At 27.3% G+C, this 14,965-nt stretch overlaps 3 protein-coding genes and 1 long non-coding RNA gene across 4 annotated transcripts; 1 reads left to right on the forward strand and 3 right to left on the reverse strand.

Moving 5' to 3' along the window:
• Nucleotides 1-97: 97 nt before the first annotated feature.
• LOC127290782 (parafibromin) lies at nucleotides 98-2,788 on the reverse strand. Its single transcript, XM_051319574.1, has 4 exons — nucleotides 2,621-2,788; nucleotides 849-2,119; nucleotides 589-730; nucleotides 98-493 (listed from the first exon to the last, which is right to left on the reverse strand). The coding sequence occupies exons 1-4, from the start codon at nucleotides 2,749-2,751 to the stop codon at nucleotides 457-459; spliced, it is 1,581 nt and encodes a 526-aa protein (XP_051175531.1). The 5' UTR covers nucleotides 2,752-2,788; the 3' UTR covers nucleotides 98-456.
• A 1,220-nt stretch (nucleotides 2,789-4,008) lies between these two features.
• On the reverse strand, nucleotides 4,009-7,251 carry LOC127290787 (uncharacterized). Its single transcript, XM_051319579.1, has 2 exons — nucleotides 7,009-7,251; nucleotides 4,009-4,655 (listed from the first exon to the last, which is right to left on the reverse strand). The coding sequence occupies exons 1-2, from the start codon at nucleotides 7,127-7,129 to the stop codon at nucleotides 4,315-4,317; spliced, it is 462 nt and encodes a 153-aa protein (XP_051175536.1). The 5' UTR covers nucleotides 7,130-7,251; the 3' UTR covers nucleotides 4,009-4,314.
• Nucleotides 4,662-6,998, forward strand: LOC127290788 (uncharacterized). Its single transcript, XR_007844477.1, has 3 exons — nucleotides 4,662-5,381; nucleotides 6,156-6,246; nucleotides 6,532-6,998. It is a non-coding gene; the product is annotated as an uncharacterized LOC127290788 (long non-coding RNA).
• Nucleotides 7,252-10,283: 3,032 nt separating the features above from the next.
• Nucleotides 10,284-14,716, reverse strand: LOC127290786 (uncharacterized). The gene is made up of 3 exons (XM_051319578.1): nucleotides 14,444-14,716; nucleotides 11,828-13,325; nucleotides 10,284-11,744 (listed from the first exon to the last, which is right to left on the reverse strand). The coding sequence occupies exons 2-3, from the start codon at nucleotides 13,265-13,267 to the stop codon at nucleotides 11,529-11,531; spliced, it is 1,656 nt and encodes a 551-aa protein (XP_051175535.1). The 5' UTR covers nucleotides 13,268-13,325; nucleotides 14,444-14,716; the 3' UTR covers nucleotides 10,284-11,528.
• Between the last annotated feature and the right edge of the window lie 249 nt (nucleotides 14,717-14,965).

The following is a 14,965-nucleotide window of genomic DNA, read 5'->3' on the forward strand; positions in this document are numbered from 1 at the left end:
TAATACTTATTTGAAAAAAATATGTAAAAACAATATACATATAGTTAACTTTAAAAATATTCCTGATTGAAATGAAAATCAATAAATAGACTTTCGATTGTTACCAATAACACTTTAATTCTTAGATAAATGTATTTTTAATTTTTTTTTTCACTTACGATTAGTAAATTATTTTACAAAAACAAAATGTGAATACATTCTGGGCAGACAACTTGATTGGAAAGGACACTGAGATTCAAATTAACTGCCAAATTTTCATTGCGACTGATACATTATTTTTTTCGTCTTTTAAAACCAGGAAAGAGGTTTATTTTTACTCCAAAAACGCTAAAGGTAGTATTTTTGCTGTAAATAAATTTTGCTCTGCACACGTGTCAAAATTAATGCAACTCGTGCTCTATATCTCTGGTATATTATTAAGCTTTCTCTCTGGTCATCTTGATGGAAAAAAGATTTTCAGAAACGAAGGTGAGGTTTGTTCTTTATCATGTGTCTAAAAGAAAAGAACAAATATAATTTTATTATAAATTAATTATCGGAGCATTTTCGAATACTGATGGAAATTGAAAATAAAGAAATTTCATTTACTTGTCTAAATGTTCCCAGAAGACCATGAGAGCCGCCCTGTCTAAATGCCGCTTTGTTCGACTCAATTCAATTACTGTTACTGCCCACCTCCCTACGTTTGCGTCCAGTCTCATTTCGTCATATTTGATATGAAATGCACAAACTGAAAAAAATAAACGAAGAAATTAAAAAAATACAGTTTTTGTAAAATAAAAACTGATTTAAATCCTAAGTATAAAAAATAAATTTATTAGTTAATAATAGAATATAAAAATACTCACTTTTTGAGAAAATTTCCACGGGATTACCATCAAAAGGCCATCCCTTGAATTGCCAAGCGGGTCCATTGACAAAGACTGCCACAACACGTTCCCAATCAGCGTTATTTAATTTTTGTGGATTATCAACAACACGATATGGAACAGTTAAACCACCTTCTTTTCTACGCTGTAGGAGAATTTCCGTTTCACGCTTACAGCCTTGTGTTCTTTTTTCCTCATTGGTGATGAATTTCAAATCTTGTAAAATATCTTTTGCATTATACATGGTAATAAGAGATGTTGTGGCACTAGGAATAATAATAATTGGCGTTCTACTGGGTCGTTTATTTTGTGCTGCTTGTTGTGGTGTTAATTTAGCAGCCGATGTTGGCAATAAACCTGACGTTGGAGTTGCACTTGGCACAGTTGGTGGTTTTCTAATTGATGGATTTGTACCTTCAGTCACAGACTTTAAGGTCATACCATGATATGTGCCCATAGTGTCAATTTTGAAACCTTCTGTCTCTTCTTTTTGACGAATAAATCTTTCCTGATCGTAACGATTGTATTGCGTTGGTTGTGGCAATGGTCTCATTGGCGTTGATCTTGGTGTTATCATCGGTGTTGGTGCAACAGGTCCTTTTTGTCTGCCCTCCTCACGCGCTTTAATACCCTGTAAAATTGCGAGAATATTTTTTGCAAAAACCTTACCACTACTCTGTAATATTGTTGCTCTTGTACGCCATTGTCGTTCACGTGAAACAATATCCTTTGTATCATCAACATCCATATCCAATATAACTTTCAGATCAGATCCCATACCTATATCGTCATTCTCTTTAATTGTTGTTCTCTTCTTCGCCAAACGTTTTGCTTTAATAGCGGCAATTTTCTCCACTGACATTGCCTCTGACAATGATTTTATATTGTCAACAGTGACTGAAGCTTCTTTTGGTGCATCCAATCTTGCTGCCAGTTGTTCCTTGACTTTTTGCACGTGTGTCTCTTCAAATCGTGGCTTCTTCGATGAACCACTCTCAAGACCATCCTCGGCAGTACGTTTCACCTGTGTGGGAATTTCCAATGGTGCTGATTTATCAATAGCAACCGATGTTGCCGTCTCACCATTGAGATATGCCAAAAGATCTTTTCTGTCGGGTCGACGTACAACGGGAATATTTTCCGCTGCCGCCTGTCGTACATAAACAGGATGAGTAAGTTGAACATGTTTCAATAAGAATAAAAGGCACTCTAGTGTATAATAATCCTTTGGTGTTCCATCTTTACCGGACCTAAAAAAAAGTGTAAGAAGAAAATAATTATCTGTTAATGTACACCGCTATAGCAAAAATACACTCAACATTTAAGGTTATGTTTGCCTTACAAACAGCCTGAAACAAATCTTGCACTATCGTTATTTATTTAAAAACATGTTTTCTAATATTCCTCTTATAACGATTATAATATTAATAAATAATTAAATAGCTCATCAATTAACTATGAACAACTAATTTTTGAGAAAAAATTATTGAACCCGCCTGTCATGCATGTAACCACCAATGTTTTGCAAATCATATAATTAAATCCAAATGTTTAATTTACAAAAAATAATTATAACTTACTAGTTATGTAAAAATTACTAGAACAATTTGAATTTTCTGAATATATATTATCACTAATTTGATAATTATATGCGAAAAAAATAAATGTGAAAATGTTTGGAGGTTGACATGAACCACCCAGATTGAAGGTGACATTTAGAAATAAAAAGCAATAGATAAAAGCTGACTTACCCGTAGGTCAAGTAATTTGTTTTTACATTTTTCGGCCATGAAAATTCACCGAAAATAATTTGATTTTCACGTTCAATAATTTCTTTTTTGTTGACATTGTATTGTCGCAACAAACTCAACGGGTCCGCCATGATGCACTAAAATGAAACAGTACAGTGCTGCCAACTGGTGACTGGTGATTTTTGTGCACATTCAAAACTATCAGTTCTACCACAACTCAAAATCAAAGTTTCACATATTTAAATCATTTAAAAATAAAACATTGTTAATTAATTAACTATTTAAAAATATTTTATATTAAAACAAACTTTTAGGAATTTAATGAAAAGATAAAAAAAGGAGGAAATAATATTAATGACGGAGAAATATGCTATAAATTAGTTTTTAAACAGATGTCAGTGTTGACATCTTAAAGAAAATTAATTAGTTATAAAAATGTCAAAAAGTAAACAAATAAATGTCAAAATATTAAAATCATTAAAATAATCAGCAAAATTATTGGATATTTAATAATTAAGTATTTTGCGCGTTTTATTTATTGTGCTAAGTAATTTAATTGATATTTTATTTATTTTTGGACTTCAAATAATTTTGAAAAAGTGTTGTTAAATTACATCCTTCATTTAATATTTATTTTTTGCAAAACAAACAAACATAGCCTAACTTTTTACTTTTGACAGTTATATATAAAGAACATTTTATGTTTTACTGTAGAAAAACTTACATTTCCTTTAATTGCTTTTGTTAAATTAAAGATTATTAATATTAATTATTTTTTAATAATTACATATAAACTAATTATGTGGATACTTGTGATATTGACACCTGCTGTAAATTTAATATTCTGAATTGCTAATTATAAATGCAAAATATTATTTATGATGCAATCGTTATCCTTCAGATTAAAAAAAAGCAGAGAAGTTTATATATATATATATCTACTTTTAAATTGAATTTGTCTTATTTTAATTTTCATTCAATATTCATTGTATATTTATTTAGTTATACATAGGTTTTGGTTGAGCGTTGCGTGAAATCATTCAACTCTAGCTTCTATTGTCAAAAAAAAGCTTCCGGTATGCAGAAATACTTCCTTTTTGATGTATGTATTATATTCACATTATATTATGTTGATGATGGGACATCAACAATGCGAACAGGTTAATTCACACCGTCACTTTTTATTCTCCTCGACCCTATTTATATAAAGTTTCCAGCATATTTAATTGTCCATTCAGTTGTTTCTAATTACAAGAGGAAACTGAATCATATATAATAGAAAAAACAAGTATCTCTTTTTATATTTATCTGATACAGTATTTTTTTGTTATTGTTTTTTTTAATCTAGGTAAATAGGAGACTGGTGAATAAAAATTCAAAAACAAAGATTTCTTAAATAATTATTTTAATTTAATCACATATAATTACAATCACATATATTTGTTTTTTTTTGTTTATACCGGTTTTGCTGATTGTGGATGTTAAAAAATGCAAAATCGAGACAATTTTATGGAAATCCAATTTTTTCTGTTTAGTCAAAAATATTGTTTAATTATTTTTCTTTGTTTGCTGATGAAATGATTTTGTAAATATTTATCAATTTTTCTGGAATGTCTTTGGATTGGATCGAATTTTTTTTTAATGATCACAGTGTAGAGAAGGGGAAGTAATTTTTTCTTTTTTTTTATAGTATTTTATGCCTTAGGTGCTGGTACTGGTACTGGTTTGCCGTCTTCTCCTTCGGATGGAGGTGGGATTGATGGAATTTCTGGATATTCAAGTTTTGCACCTGGTTCACAATCGAAGATTGGACAACAATCGGGGAAACTTGCGGTCTTGTTAGTTTTCTCAGAGATCTTGCATTTGGGATTTGGTTTTGGCAATGGTCCACAATCTTCTACCAATTCGAATAAACGACCAGAGTTGTCTTCAGCGTTGATGCAAGTAGAACGTCCACAGAAGGGAGAAAGATCCCATGATTTTGTTGGTTCAATTGTTGCACATTTTGTCGAAGCAAAACACATACCGGGGAAATCTATAAGCAGATAAGTAATTTTATTTTAATTAATTATTATTAAATTAAAAGAAAACTTTTTCTAATTAAAATAAAATTTTATTGATTAGAAATAGATTTTCTTTTATTTTTATTCTTTTTTTACAGATAAAAAATAAATATTCTTCTCGATCAACAAACTTTGAGAGAAAGTGATTTGGGGTTCGGAAATTTTTTTGAAATAATGATTCTAATTCCAAAAGCGCAAATTTATTCGCTAGACAATGTAATAATAGAAACTTCAAGGCGAAACACTTTCTCTGACCAATGCAAGTGATCCCTATTGTGAAATGTGTTTGCACCCCACACAAGAACGAAACTTGTTTGATTGTCGGGAGACAGAATGTGATTATAATTAAATAATGACATTATATCTCATGGTCATGTACGTTCAAGCGATTAATTGCAGAATAATTGTCTTTAAAATTGAGTAAAATTGAATTTTTGATTATGAAAAGAAATAATAACTATATTTCTTTTTTTTGAGGATAAAAGCATATTGAGGATTCATTTCATCAGATAAAAAATGGATTCAAAGAAATAAATTTACATGATTGGACTGATTTTATATATTATTACTGACGTGTCCATAAGAAATATGAATTCTATTATTTAAAATCCTTCGGATCTAGAGAAAAATTAGTTTAATCGATAATAGAACCTTCGTCATAATTGCATTATTACGAGGTCATCTTTAAAGGAAATGAGGTAAATATTCATAAAAAAAATAATAATCTAGAAATTATCGTAAACGCATTTATGGCATCTTAAAAAAAAATCGAAACCTTTTTTTTAAAAAAATAATTTTATTGGATAATGATATTTGAATATTAAACAAGTCATCGAGGCAAAAACTTTTTTTTTATTCTTTTATAATGTTTTTTTTTAAAATGAGGAAATTTATCACTTCCTAAAGTATATTATTATTTTTAGTTTTACAAAACGATAACAATAAAAATCATAAATGCGTTAACAGTATTCATATATTGATCAATGCTAAATAGGTGTAAAAAAAAGTTGGCCTAGTCACCAAGGTAACTTGACTTTCCTTTTTTTTAAAGGGGCGTGTCTTTAAAATCTATGAACCTCGAAAAGATCAATTTACTTTCCAAACAGAGAAACAAATAATAATAACTTAATCATTGTTCATTTATCAATAAATCCAGTGAATTTTGCCACATCTTATTCATAATATATAGGATCATTTTCTTGTTTTTCAATTTTTAATGATTCTAATTTTTTTTGAACAATTAGCTATTTGATTAAATTTGTAAACAATAATTAAAGTACAATTTTCAATAAAATAAAATTAAGTTATTTAATATAATATATAAAATTAATAAAATGTTATTTATAAAAAAAATTTGAATTTGAAAAATGTTTTTTTAATATAATTTAATATATTCATTTACTCTTCCTGTCCCTTGTAATTAATGTTAATTTTTAATTTTCCTGGAAATAACTTTTGTTTTATACTTTCAGGCGCAATGATTTAATATCCTTTTCCGGAGATTTGAATGCCTAGGGAAACATGTCGCTGAAGAAATTTACTCTCAGAATTTTATTCAATAAGGTAATTTACATATTATTATTTTAATTAACTTATTAATATTTAATTTATATGATTTATTTGTAATTAAAGTAGAGCTGTGCAAAAGTTCGAATTTTGTATGGGCTCCGATCGAATATTCGATTCGAGCCCATGTTAATTCTTATGGAGCGGTTCGAATTTTAAAAACTTGCACAGCTCTAAATTAAAGTTTTTGTTTTGAATTTTTTAATTAATTTTCAAAAATTAAGTTAAATTAGTGAAATATAAATAATTTTTTCTGACAAAAGTCTGAGTACTTCTTTTCAGAATTCTCGTTTTGGATCTGAATAAAAAATTAAAAAATTTGGCATTATTTCTGATAGAACTTTTTTTTTCTTTTGTTCAACGAACTTGAAATTCGAAACGTGTCTTCGAGTCAAGTGTGCATGGACTAAAAATGTAAATAAAGTCGTTGTACCGCTTTCACTTAAAGATACATCGGATACAGCCAATATATACAATGAACTTCAATTCAAGTAACGGACATAATTTATTAATTTTAATATTTATCTCGCCTACTTCACTTTCTTTCTATTTTAAAAACAATGTCAATAGAAACTAATTTTTAATTACATTAAAATAAAAAATTAATTTCTTTTTTGTCATTCATGAAAAAATTTATTAATTCTCACTTTATTTATCTGCAATGATAATTTAAATGAATATAAGTTTTTTAAAATTTATTTTTCAAATTATTTAATTTATTAATTTTTTGTTTGTTATTTTTCAATGTTTACAACTTACCACGAAGGACATCAGCGGGAATTACTCGTTTATAAATTCTGGGACGTTCATCTTCTGGTTTTTCATCAGCGGCAAATACCGTGGCGATGAATAAAACAGCGGCAACGAAAACGAGTTTCATGATTGTGAGTATCTTCTGAATTTAAAAAAAACAAGAGTTCCGATTGTTTTTTTTAACTGTCAGAAAAAAAGGAACGTACTTCCGATTCACCGATTATGACTGGTTGGGTTTGACCCTCCAGCCGGGATTTTATAGCTAAGTACCGGGCGGAGTCCCCCATTTGTCTCCCCACCGGCTCTCACGTGTCTCACCTCTCGAAACTCCAATCTCTAAAGAAACATCAGTTTGTTCTCATATCAAGTCCTTAGGAGCACGAAGGTGTCACTCGAGGTCAAACAATTGATCCAATGTTATTTGTTCCATTAATATTTAGTTTTTTCTTTGCAAATTTCTCTAACAATTACAAATATTGAAGTTCATTTTTGCTGATGCTAATTTGTCTTTGAAATAATTTTTAGAATACTGTCTTGAAAAATAAAAATTCATTTCTCATTGTGAGAAAAAAAATTTCCTACTGGGAATTCCATCGACATTTATGATTCATAAATGCAAGGAAATTATTTTAATTTGAATTATAGGAAAAAAAATTTGAAATACAAATAAAATATACAAATTAAAATTTACGTAATTCTGAATTGTAAATTTCATATGTAAAAAAAAACTGGACTTTTTTGTCATCAAAAATAAATTTAAATCCTTGAAATTTGATTTCGAAAAAGGATAATTACACAAGGACATCAATTTAAATATAGAAAAAAACGAGACCCCTCTCTCTCTCTCTCTCTTTTCAAAATCATACAGGTTTTGAAAAATCCACAATTTTAGAAAGTCAAAAATCACCCGTTTTTATCAGATTAGTATTCAAAATTGAATTCAAATTGATTCAATAAGTCACATAAAATCAAAGTATAGTAAAATGAAGAAATTGAATTTCTATGAGACACATGATTATTTGTGATAAAATGATATTTTCGCTGAAATGGGAAGAAAGGCGAAAGTTGTTTCACGACATGGATCCTCTCTTCCAAAGCAAAAGAAATTTTCTTGGAAGCTGCACAAGGTCTTCTCCACCTTATGTAATATATTTTTTGATGTAAAATAATCGAATCTGAAATGGGAAAATTTTTTTTTTTTAATTATTTCGCTCACGTTAGAGTATGAGTCACATTCAAAATCACTTTTATAAAATTGTGGAATATTAAATAAGTCAAATATTTGCCTGAATATTAATTAAACAACTCTATATTCATGTATGTTGAATACGAATTAAACAAAAAAAAATTTTTTTAATTAAATATTAATTTTGTTTTAGACTATTTATTTAGAAATATAATTTTGTTTGTACTATTTTCTGTTTTTAAATAATTTAAATTATGATTAAAAAATGATTTTCGTGAGATTACTTAGGTATATATTTTCTAATGTATTTGTATACAAAATCAGATGGTCGTGAACTGAATATTTTTTTCCGAGCCGCAGGTCACGCTGGCCTCAAGATTATTTATCCCATAACGGTGTTTCGTGTTTTTGGAAGTTTGCGCTTTGTAGGACAAACAGTGGAATTATAAAGTGAATAGTTTTTCGTTTTTCAATTCAAATAATTTTTTTTTTAACTTTGTATTGTAATTACAATAAGTCAATCGTGAAGAGGTGAAAGCAGAACGAACCATGCGATTCTTTTTTTTGTTTTTTTAATTTTACATTAATATTACTTTTCATCACTATAAGGATTTTAATTTATCAATGAAATTAACTAACAAAAGAAAAATAAATACTAAAAATAATATAAAATATAATAATTTATTAATAATAGTAATTAAAAAAATTTAATAATGTAAAAACTTTGGCTACAATAAAATAGTAAGTAATTGCAACAAAAAAAAATTGATTTCTCAATATGTGTAACATGAATCTTGGAAAATAAAATATAAAATTGATGTAAATATTTCTTGTTTATGAATTGATGCGAAGAAAATATTTGAATAATTAAAATTCCTTTAGTGTAATGCAAATAAGTATAGAATTTATATGCATGTAGAGTAGACTTCACAATCAGTGAGATGATGCGTCATTGAATTGCTTTTGTTAATATATATATATTTTTTTTTATGAAGAAGTTGGTATTCATATAGTAACAGTGATAGTCATACAATCACTGGCCCATGAAGTATCCACGTAGTTTCCATTACCAGCATTACAACACTTCTTTACCTTTTGACTGACTCGATTAGACCCGTGCCCATCCTTTTCCTGTTTGCTTTTTTTTCTAACACAAACATACTCTATTTTTTCGAGAGAAAAAAAATGAAAAATCCTTTTTATCATTCTTCCTAGTATATTTTTTTAAATTAACTTATTATTTTTATGTAATAAATTAAATTAAATTTCTTTTATCATTAAAATTAATTTTTTTAGCTTTTGAGAAATCTCGGTGGAAATAAATAATAAAATAATACTGCTTAACAAAAAATAAATAAATAAATTTGAAAGAAGACAATTGTACATAAAAAGTATAATTTCATTGTTTTCCGTTAACTTTTACTGGGTTTCAAAAGTTCATTTAAATTTCTTCATATATAATCGTCGGTGAGATCAGTAATTAGTCGGGGTCGGCGCCCCATTCAAAACTGATATAATTGTCCAACCATAGTTTGGTTATTATTTCTTTAAAAAACAAACAAACAATTGAATGGTCGCACAAAACAATATTCCCTGTTTAAAAAAAAATATCTACTCTCTTTAAAAAGGCATGTTTTAACACCAATTTTACATTTTATGTCTCTCTCAACTTTTTTTTTTGTAAGACACAAAAATAAAATCTGAAATCTTCACCTCGATCACATAACTACCCTTGACACGATTATGCTTCTATGATTATTCCATTGTGAAGTTATGAGAACGTCGTCAAGAGACTTTTCCTGCGGTATAAATGGTTGATGTTAATTCTCTAGAATTACTTGTTAGTAAAACTCATTGGCGTGACTATTTAAGAAGTGAAAACGATTTATTAATTTAAAAAAAATTTTCTTTAACTAATTAGAAAGTTTACGACTTATTTTATCGAATACACAATCAATCAATAATCTTGCTGAAACAAATGTTTATAAATTTTTTTAAATGTCTTAATATTTTTTTTGCAAAAAACGAAATTTAATTTTGAAAAGTTGAAATTAATTAATAAATAAAGAATAAAGTTAAAATAATATTTCTGAAATTTGAATCCAAACTATTTTATTAGTTTTACATAAATACAAGTACCATCGATAGAAAACAAAGAATTAATGCAGATGGAAAAATGAAGAGACCTGCTTCTCACGACCAATTGATATTTTTTTTTTTTAAAAAAAACAGATACAAATTCTTTTCTAATAGGAAATATTGCACCTGATAAAAATGCATCAATTAAATCTGCAAAAATTCTTTCCGACTATTGATGTGAATTTTTCATAAAAATACATGTACATATTAAACACTTTTTCCCAATCACGTGTAAATACCGCCTTTTATTTCACTTAAAGAGAAAAAAAAAAAATAATCACCAATATTATAATATTCAATTTTATTCTTTGTAATTTTTGTTTTAATTGTGAGATTAATTTTTCCAAATGCGGAATTCTCACGTGGGTGGAAATTCGTGTATCTTTATACAGAAACTTACACTTCTAATTTTTTTTTCTTTTCATTTTAAACACATTAATATACATATGTATAGAATTCTTACAGCGTGATAGAAATATTCTCGATAAATACTTCAAACAAAAATTTTTCGCGATAACAATTATAAACTAGAAAAAATTACATTTAAAAATTGTAATTACATTTTTCATATGTTAACAAAGACATTTTTTTAAAAAATTAATTTTAATTAAAAAAAAGTCCCAATTTAAGTCTTCATGATTATAAATAACTTTTAGGGAAATTAAATTTTTATCGCTTGAAATTTTCTTTTTTTTCTTTAAATATATTTAGATAATTTGGCGAAGAGAATTTAAAATTTAATATTCAAAAGTAAATTGCACTTTGTACATTTAAAAAAAATTTTCAAAATCGCAGTCTAATTAAAAGTTACGATAATACTAATTAATTAAATTTATTTTAATTTAAACAATAATTATAATAATCTACGAATAATCTATTATTTAAAAAATGATTATTATTTCTATTTTAATATATTAATCTCTTACAAAACAAACACTAAAGCTCGAAGTCGTTATATTTATAAGATTTTATAGTAGAAAACATGCATAAATGCGTTATTAATGAGAGATATTATTTCTTTCCTTTTAAAAATAAGTTTTTCCCTTATAAAAATTTATCGTTTTCTATTTAAATAGTTTAAAAAATTTTTTTTTATTTAAAACTTACCTTCTCTTCGTCAAATTAACGTGGACTAATTAAGATATAATTTTTGTTAACGAAATATTTTACAATTTCTTTGAAAGTAAAACAATAAAGGCTTTTACAGTGATTCCTTAGTTGCAAATCGTTCATTCCAAATTTTATTTCTGACATGAGATGATAAAACGGGTTCAAGAATCCGACCAATTGAATAAATACGATCCTTAAATCTTTCTCTATCTCTCGCCATTTCTTCCCATGGACCAAGACGTGCAGCTCGATATGCAAAATCCCATTTTACCATTTTGTGAATCGTCGGATTTAAATTAAAACGAACCTGAAAAATAAAGAATTCTTTAAAATTTCTGCTAATTAAATAAATGAAATTTTAATTTACTTTAAATTAATAAAAAAACAAACCTTATTTTTCAATGGTTCATCATCAGTCTCACTTTCGGTATCAGTGTCGCTATCACTGATTTCAGTTTCATCTGAACAGTCGAAATCTGAATCCGTGCCTGTTTGAAAGACAATGTAACTGTCTTCAGAATCAACAGAAGCTTCCGAAATCAGTCTAGGACGAAAGGCAGTCTTATCTATGGTACAAGTTGCCTCTCTTTCCCCCAAGGAACATTCAGGTACAAATTTGACTTTCATCGAGAACATATCGGTTTTCACGAGAATATTCTTCTTCTTCTTTTTTTGTTTAATTTTTTTCGGTTTAATATCAATTAGTTCAAAGTTCAACGAATAAGATGGATTGTCACAATCTATCATTTTGTCAAAATCATCATCGGGTCCAAGACAATTAATCGATTCGGAGTAAGATTCAAATTCTTCCCATGTATCAAAATCATCTTGAATATCAGTTGAAATTTGATGTTTACTTCTTTCTTTTCTATGTCTACTTTGACTTACACCATTACGTCTTAATTGAGATTTTCCCCTACCACGTCCACGTCCAATGGACACACAATTTGCCTTTCGGCGATTTTTCAATTGATAATTTTTCATACAAACTTTTGGTGCCGGTGATAATGAACGAAAATGATCTGTTACACCACTGACAATTGTATTCCACATATTGGAAAATGAATTTGACGTGGGAATATTCTCCATTAATTGTGAATTATTTGAAGATAATTTAGTATCACACTCCTCCTCCAATTTGTCCTTATTTATAATTTCGTCCTTTGAAATAATTTTGTCAATAATATTTTCCATATTAGTTTTACAATCATTCGATTTATTGTTATCATTAATAATTTTTCGATTTATACTATGATTATTGTCGAATGCTTTCTCGTATAAAAACTTCGGCTCTAAATCCAAGCACAAATCAAAATCATCCATAATTGGAAATTTAGAATCGTTTGTGCTACCGAGAAATTCGTCCTTTGGTATGTGAACTTTATTATTCAATTTTGTTGTATCAATAAATTCAAATGTTGAATCCTTATTTTGAATACATTGTATATACATATTTTCTGGCAAAAGATCCTTATGACCAGTTAGAGTTTTAAAAAATTCATGTGATATTATACCCTCATTTGGAACAATAGTGACACTCAAGGAATTATTGACATTTGTAAAATGATTAATCAATGTTGTTGGCACTTTTGCGAGTTGATCGACAAATATTGTTGCCAATGAATTGTACATATTTTGAAATATATTCCCTTTTTTAGGTGTCATGACAATTGGGGGGATATGCATATTTAATGCTTGCTTTGAATCCATTTTCTCTATTGGGGATTTGGGAGAATTCAATGTTGAATACATCTTTGATTGTTTGATCAAAGGATAATATGTTACAGGGGATTGCCAATTTAGGTACAATTGATTTCTAGAAGGCTCCATATGATACTTCAATAAGTCCAAACTTCTCCGCCTCCACTTTCAAAAAATGCACCTTTTACTGAAAAATTAAATAAATAAATAAATATAGACACATTAAAAAAAAGGAAAAAGAAATTGCATCATTTAACAAAAACCAGGAAGTAAATAATAAATTGTTGCATCATTCATCGAATAGTGATTCAAATATAATTTAAGAGTAAAAAATACATTTTCACAATAATTAAGAATTTTTTAATTAAAATTAGAAAATTACAGACATTTTCATTTTCTCAACACACGCTCCCACATGTCGTAAATGATTCTCTAGTATGGGATAAACTACTCGAAAATTCGATGCATTTTTTCAACATAAATTCTATAATCAACATTAAATGAAAACTTTTCAAAAAACATTCAACTGAATTTCAAATTGACTTGAATTTTAAAAGAGTGAATAATAATTAGTTTCGTTTTTGCAATTTAATTGAAAAATTTAATTAAGTCTATTATTAGTAATATTATGTTCTGAAAATAATGTTTACCACATTAAATAAAAGATGAATGCGTTTCATACACGAATAATTACTATAATCTTTTTAAAAATAGATTAAAACAGTTTTACAAAGGCTTTTCATTATTCTTTCATTAAAGAGATAATTTAGAAAACGATTCATTTTTAATATTACTGTATATACACACTGTTGAAATAAACTATGACTATATAAATTAAACAATGAAAATTGTATCAGTTATACACTGATTACACACATATACAAATAATGAATTGTGGGAATGTACATAATGCCTCTTATTTATCGTTAATTCTGTCATTTCTACAAATTAGTAAAGATTGTATCTTTTATACATAACTATTATTTACTTTTTTTTGATAACAAAGATGAATTTTATATTAAAAAAAAGGTTAAAATATTCCCTTCTTTTGGCATTTTAAAATTATTACCAATAGACAATAAATTATTTCCTTTCACATTTTTTAAATTTTGTAACATTGAGAATTTTATCATCTAATTTCAAAAGGAAAAACGTGCAAAGACGCAATCATCTGTTATATAGTTACAACACAGTGAAAGCAGATTATCTCGGAAATTGGTAACAATATAAAATAACTTTTTCATTGAGTTATTTATCTTAACATTAAATTGCAATAAAATAAAAATGAATTTATCAAAAATATACCTGAATTTTTCCGCCAAGGACGGCCTTTGAAGGCGTGACAATTCTTATTGCAAGGCTGTTGTGCGTATCCGTATTGTTTTTGATTTTCAAGAATATCTTTACAATTTAATCGACACTTACAATCACAAGTAATATTTGCACAATCAGAATCAACATCAACTTCCAAATTTGAGACAATATTAAAAGATTCCATGGTAAATTCCGAAATAATATTTGCAATCATTCTGAATACAATATCAAGCGGCCATTTTCATCAATACAATGAACTAGTGACTCATATGACTGTTAGGGGCGCTGATGTCATTTTAATTTTAATCAATTTCATGAATGAAATTATTGTCATTGATAAGTTTTGACATATTTCTATATTTTTAATATAATTTTGTAACAATAATAATTTATTAAATTTATATATTAATCATCTGTTAATGGTTGATGCAATCAATTGCAATATTTTTTTTCTTCTAAGAAATGACGTCATACTGGACTGGTTCAAGAAAAAAATGTTGTTGCAGAACCAGC

This window comes from Leptopilina boulardi, unplaced genomic scaffold (genome assembly GCF_019393585.1).
Source record: "Leptopilina boulardi isolate dan_hultmark-lab unplaced genomic scaffold, ZJU_Lbou_2.1 LbouV2_80, whole genome shotgun sequence".
NCBI classification, from domain to species: domain Eukaryota; kingdom Metazoa; phylum Arthropoda; class Insecta; order Hymenoptera; family Figitidae; genus Leptopilina; species Leptopilina boulardi.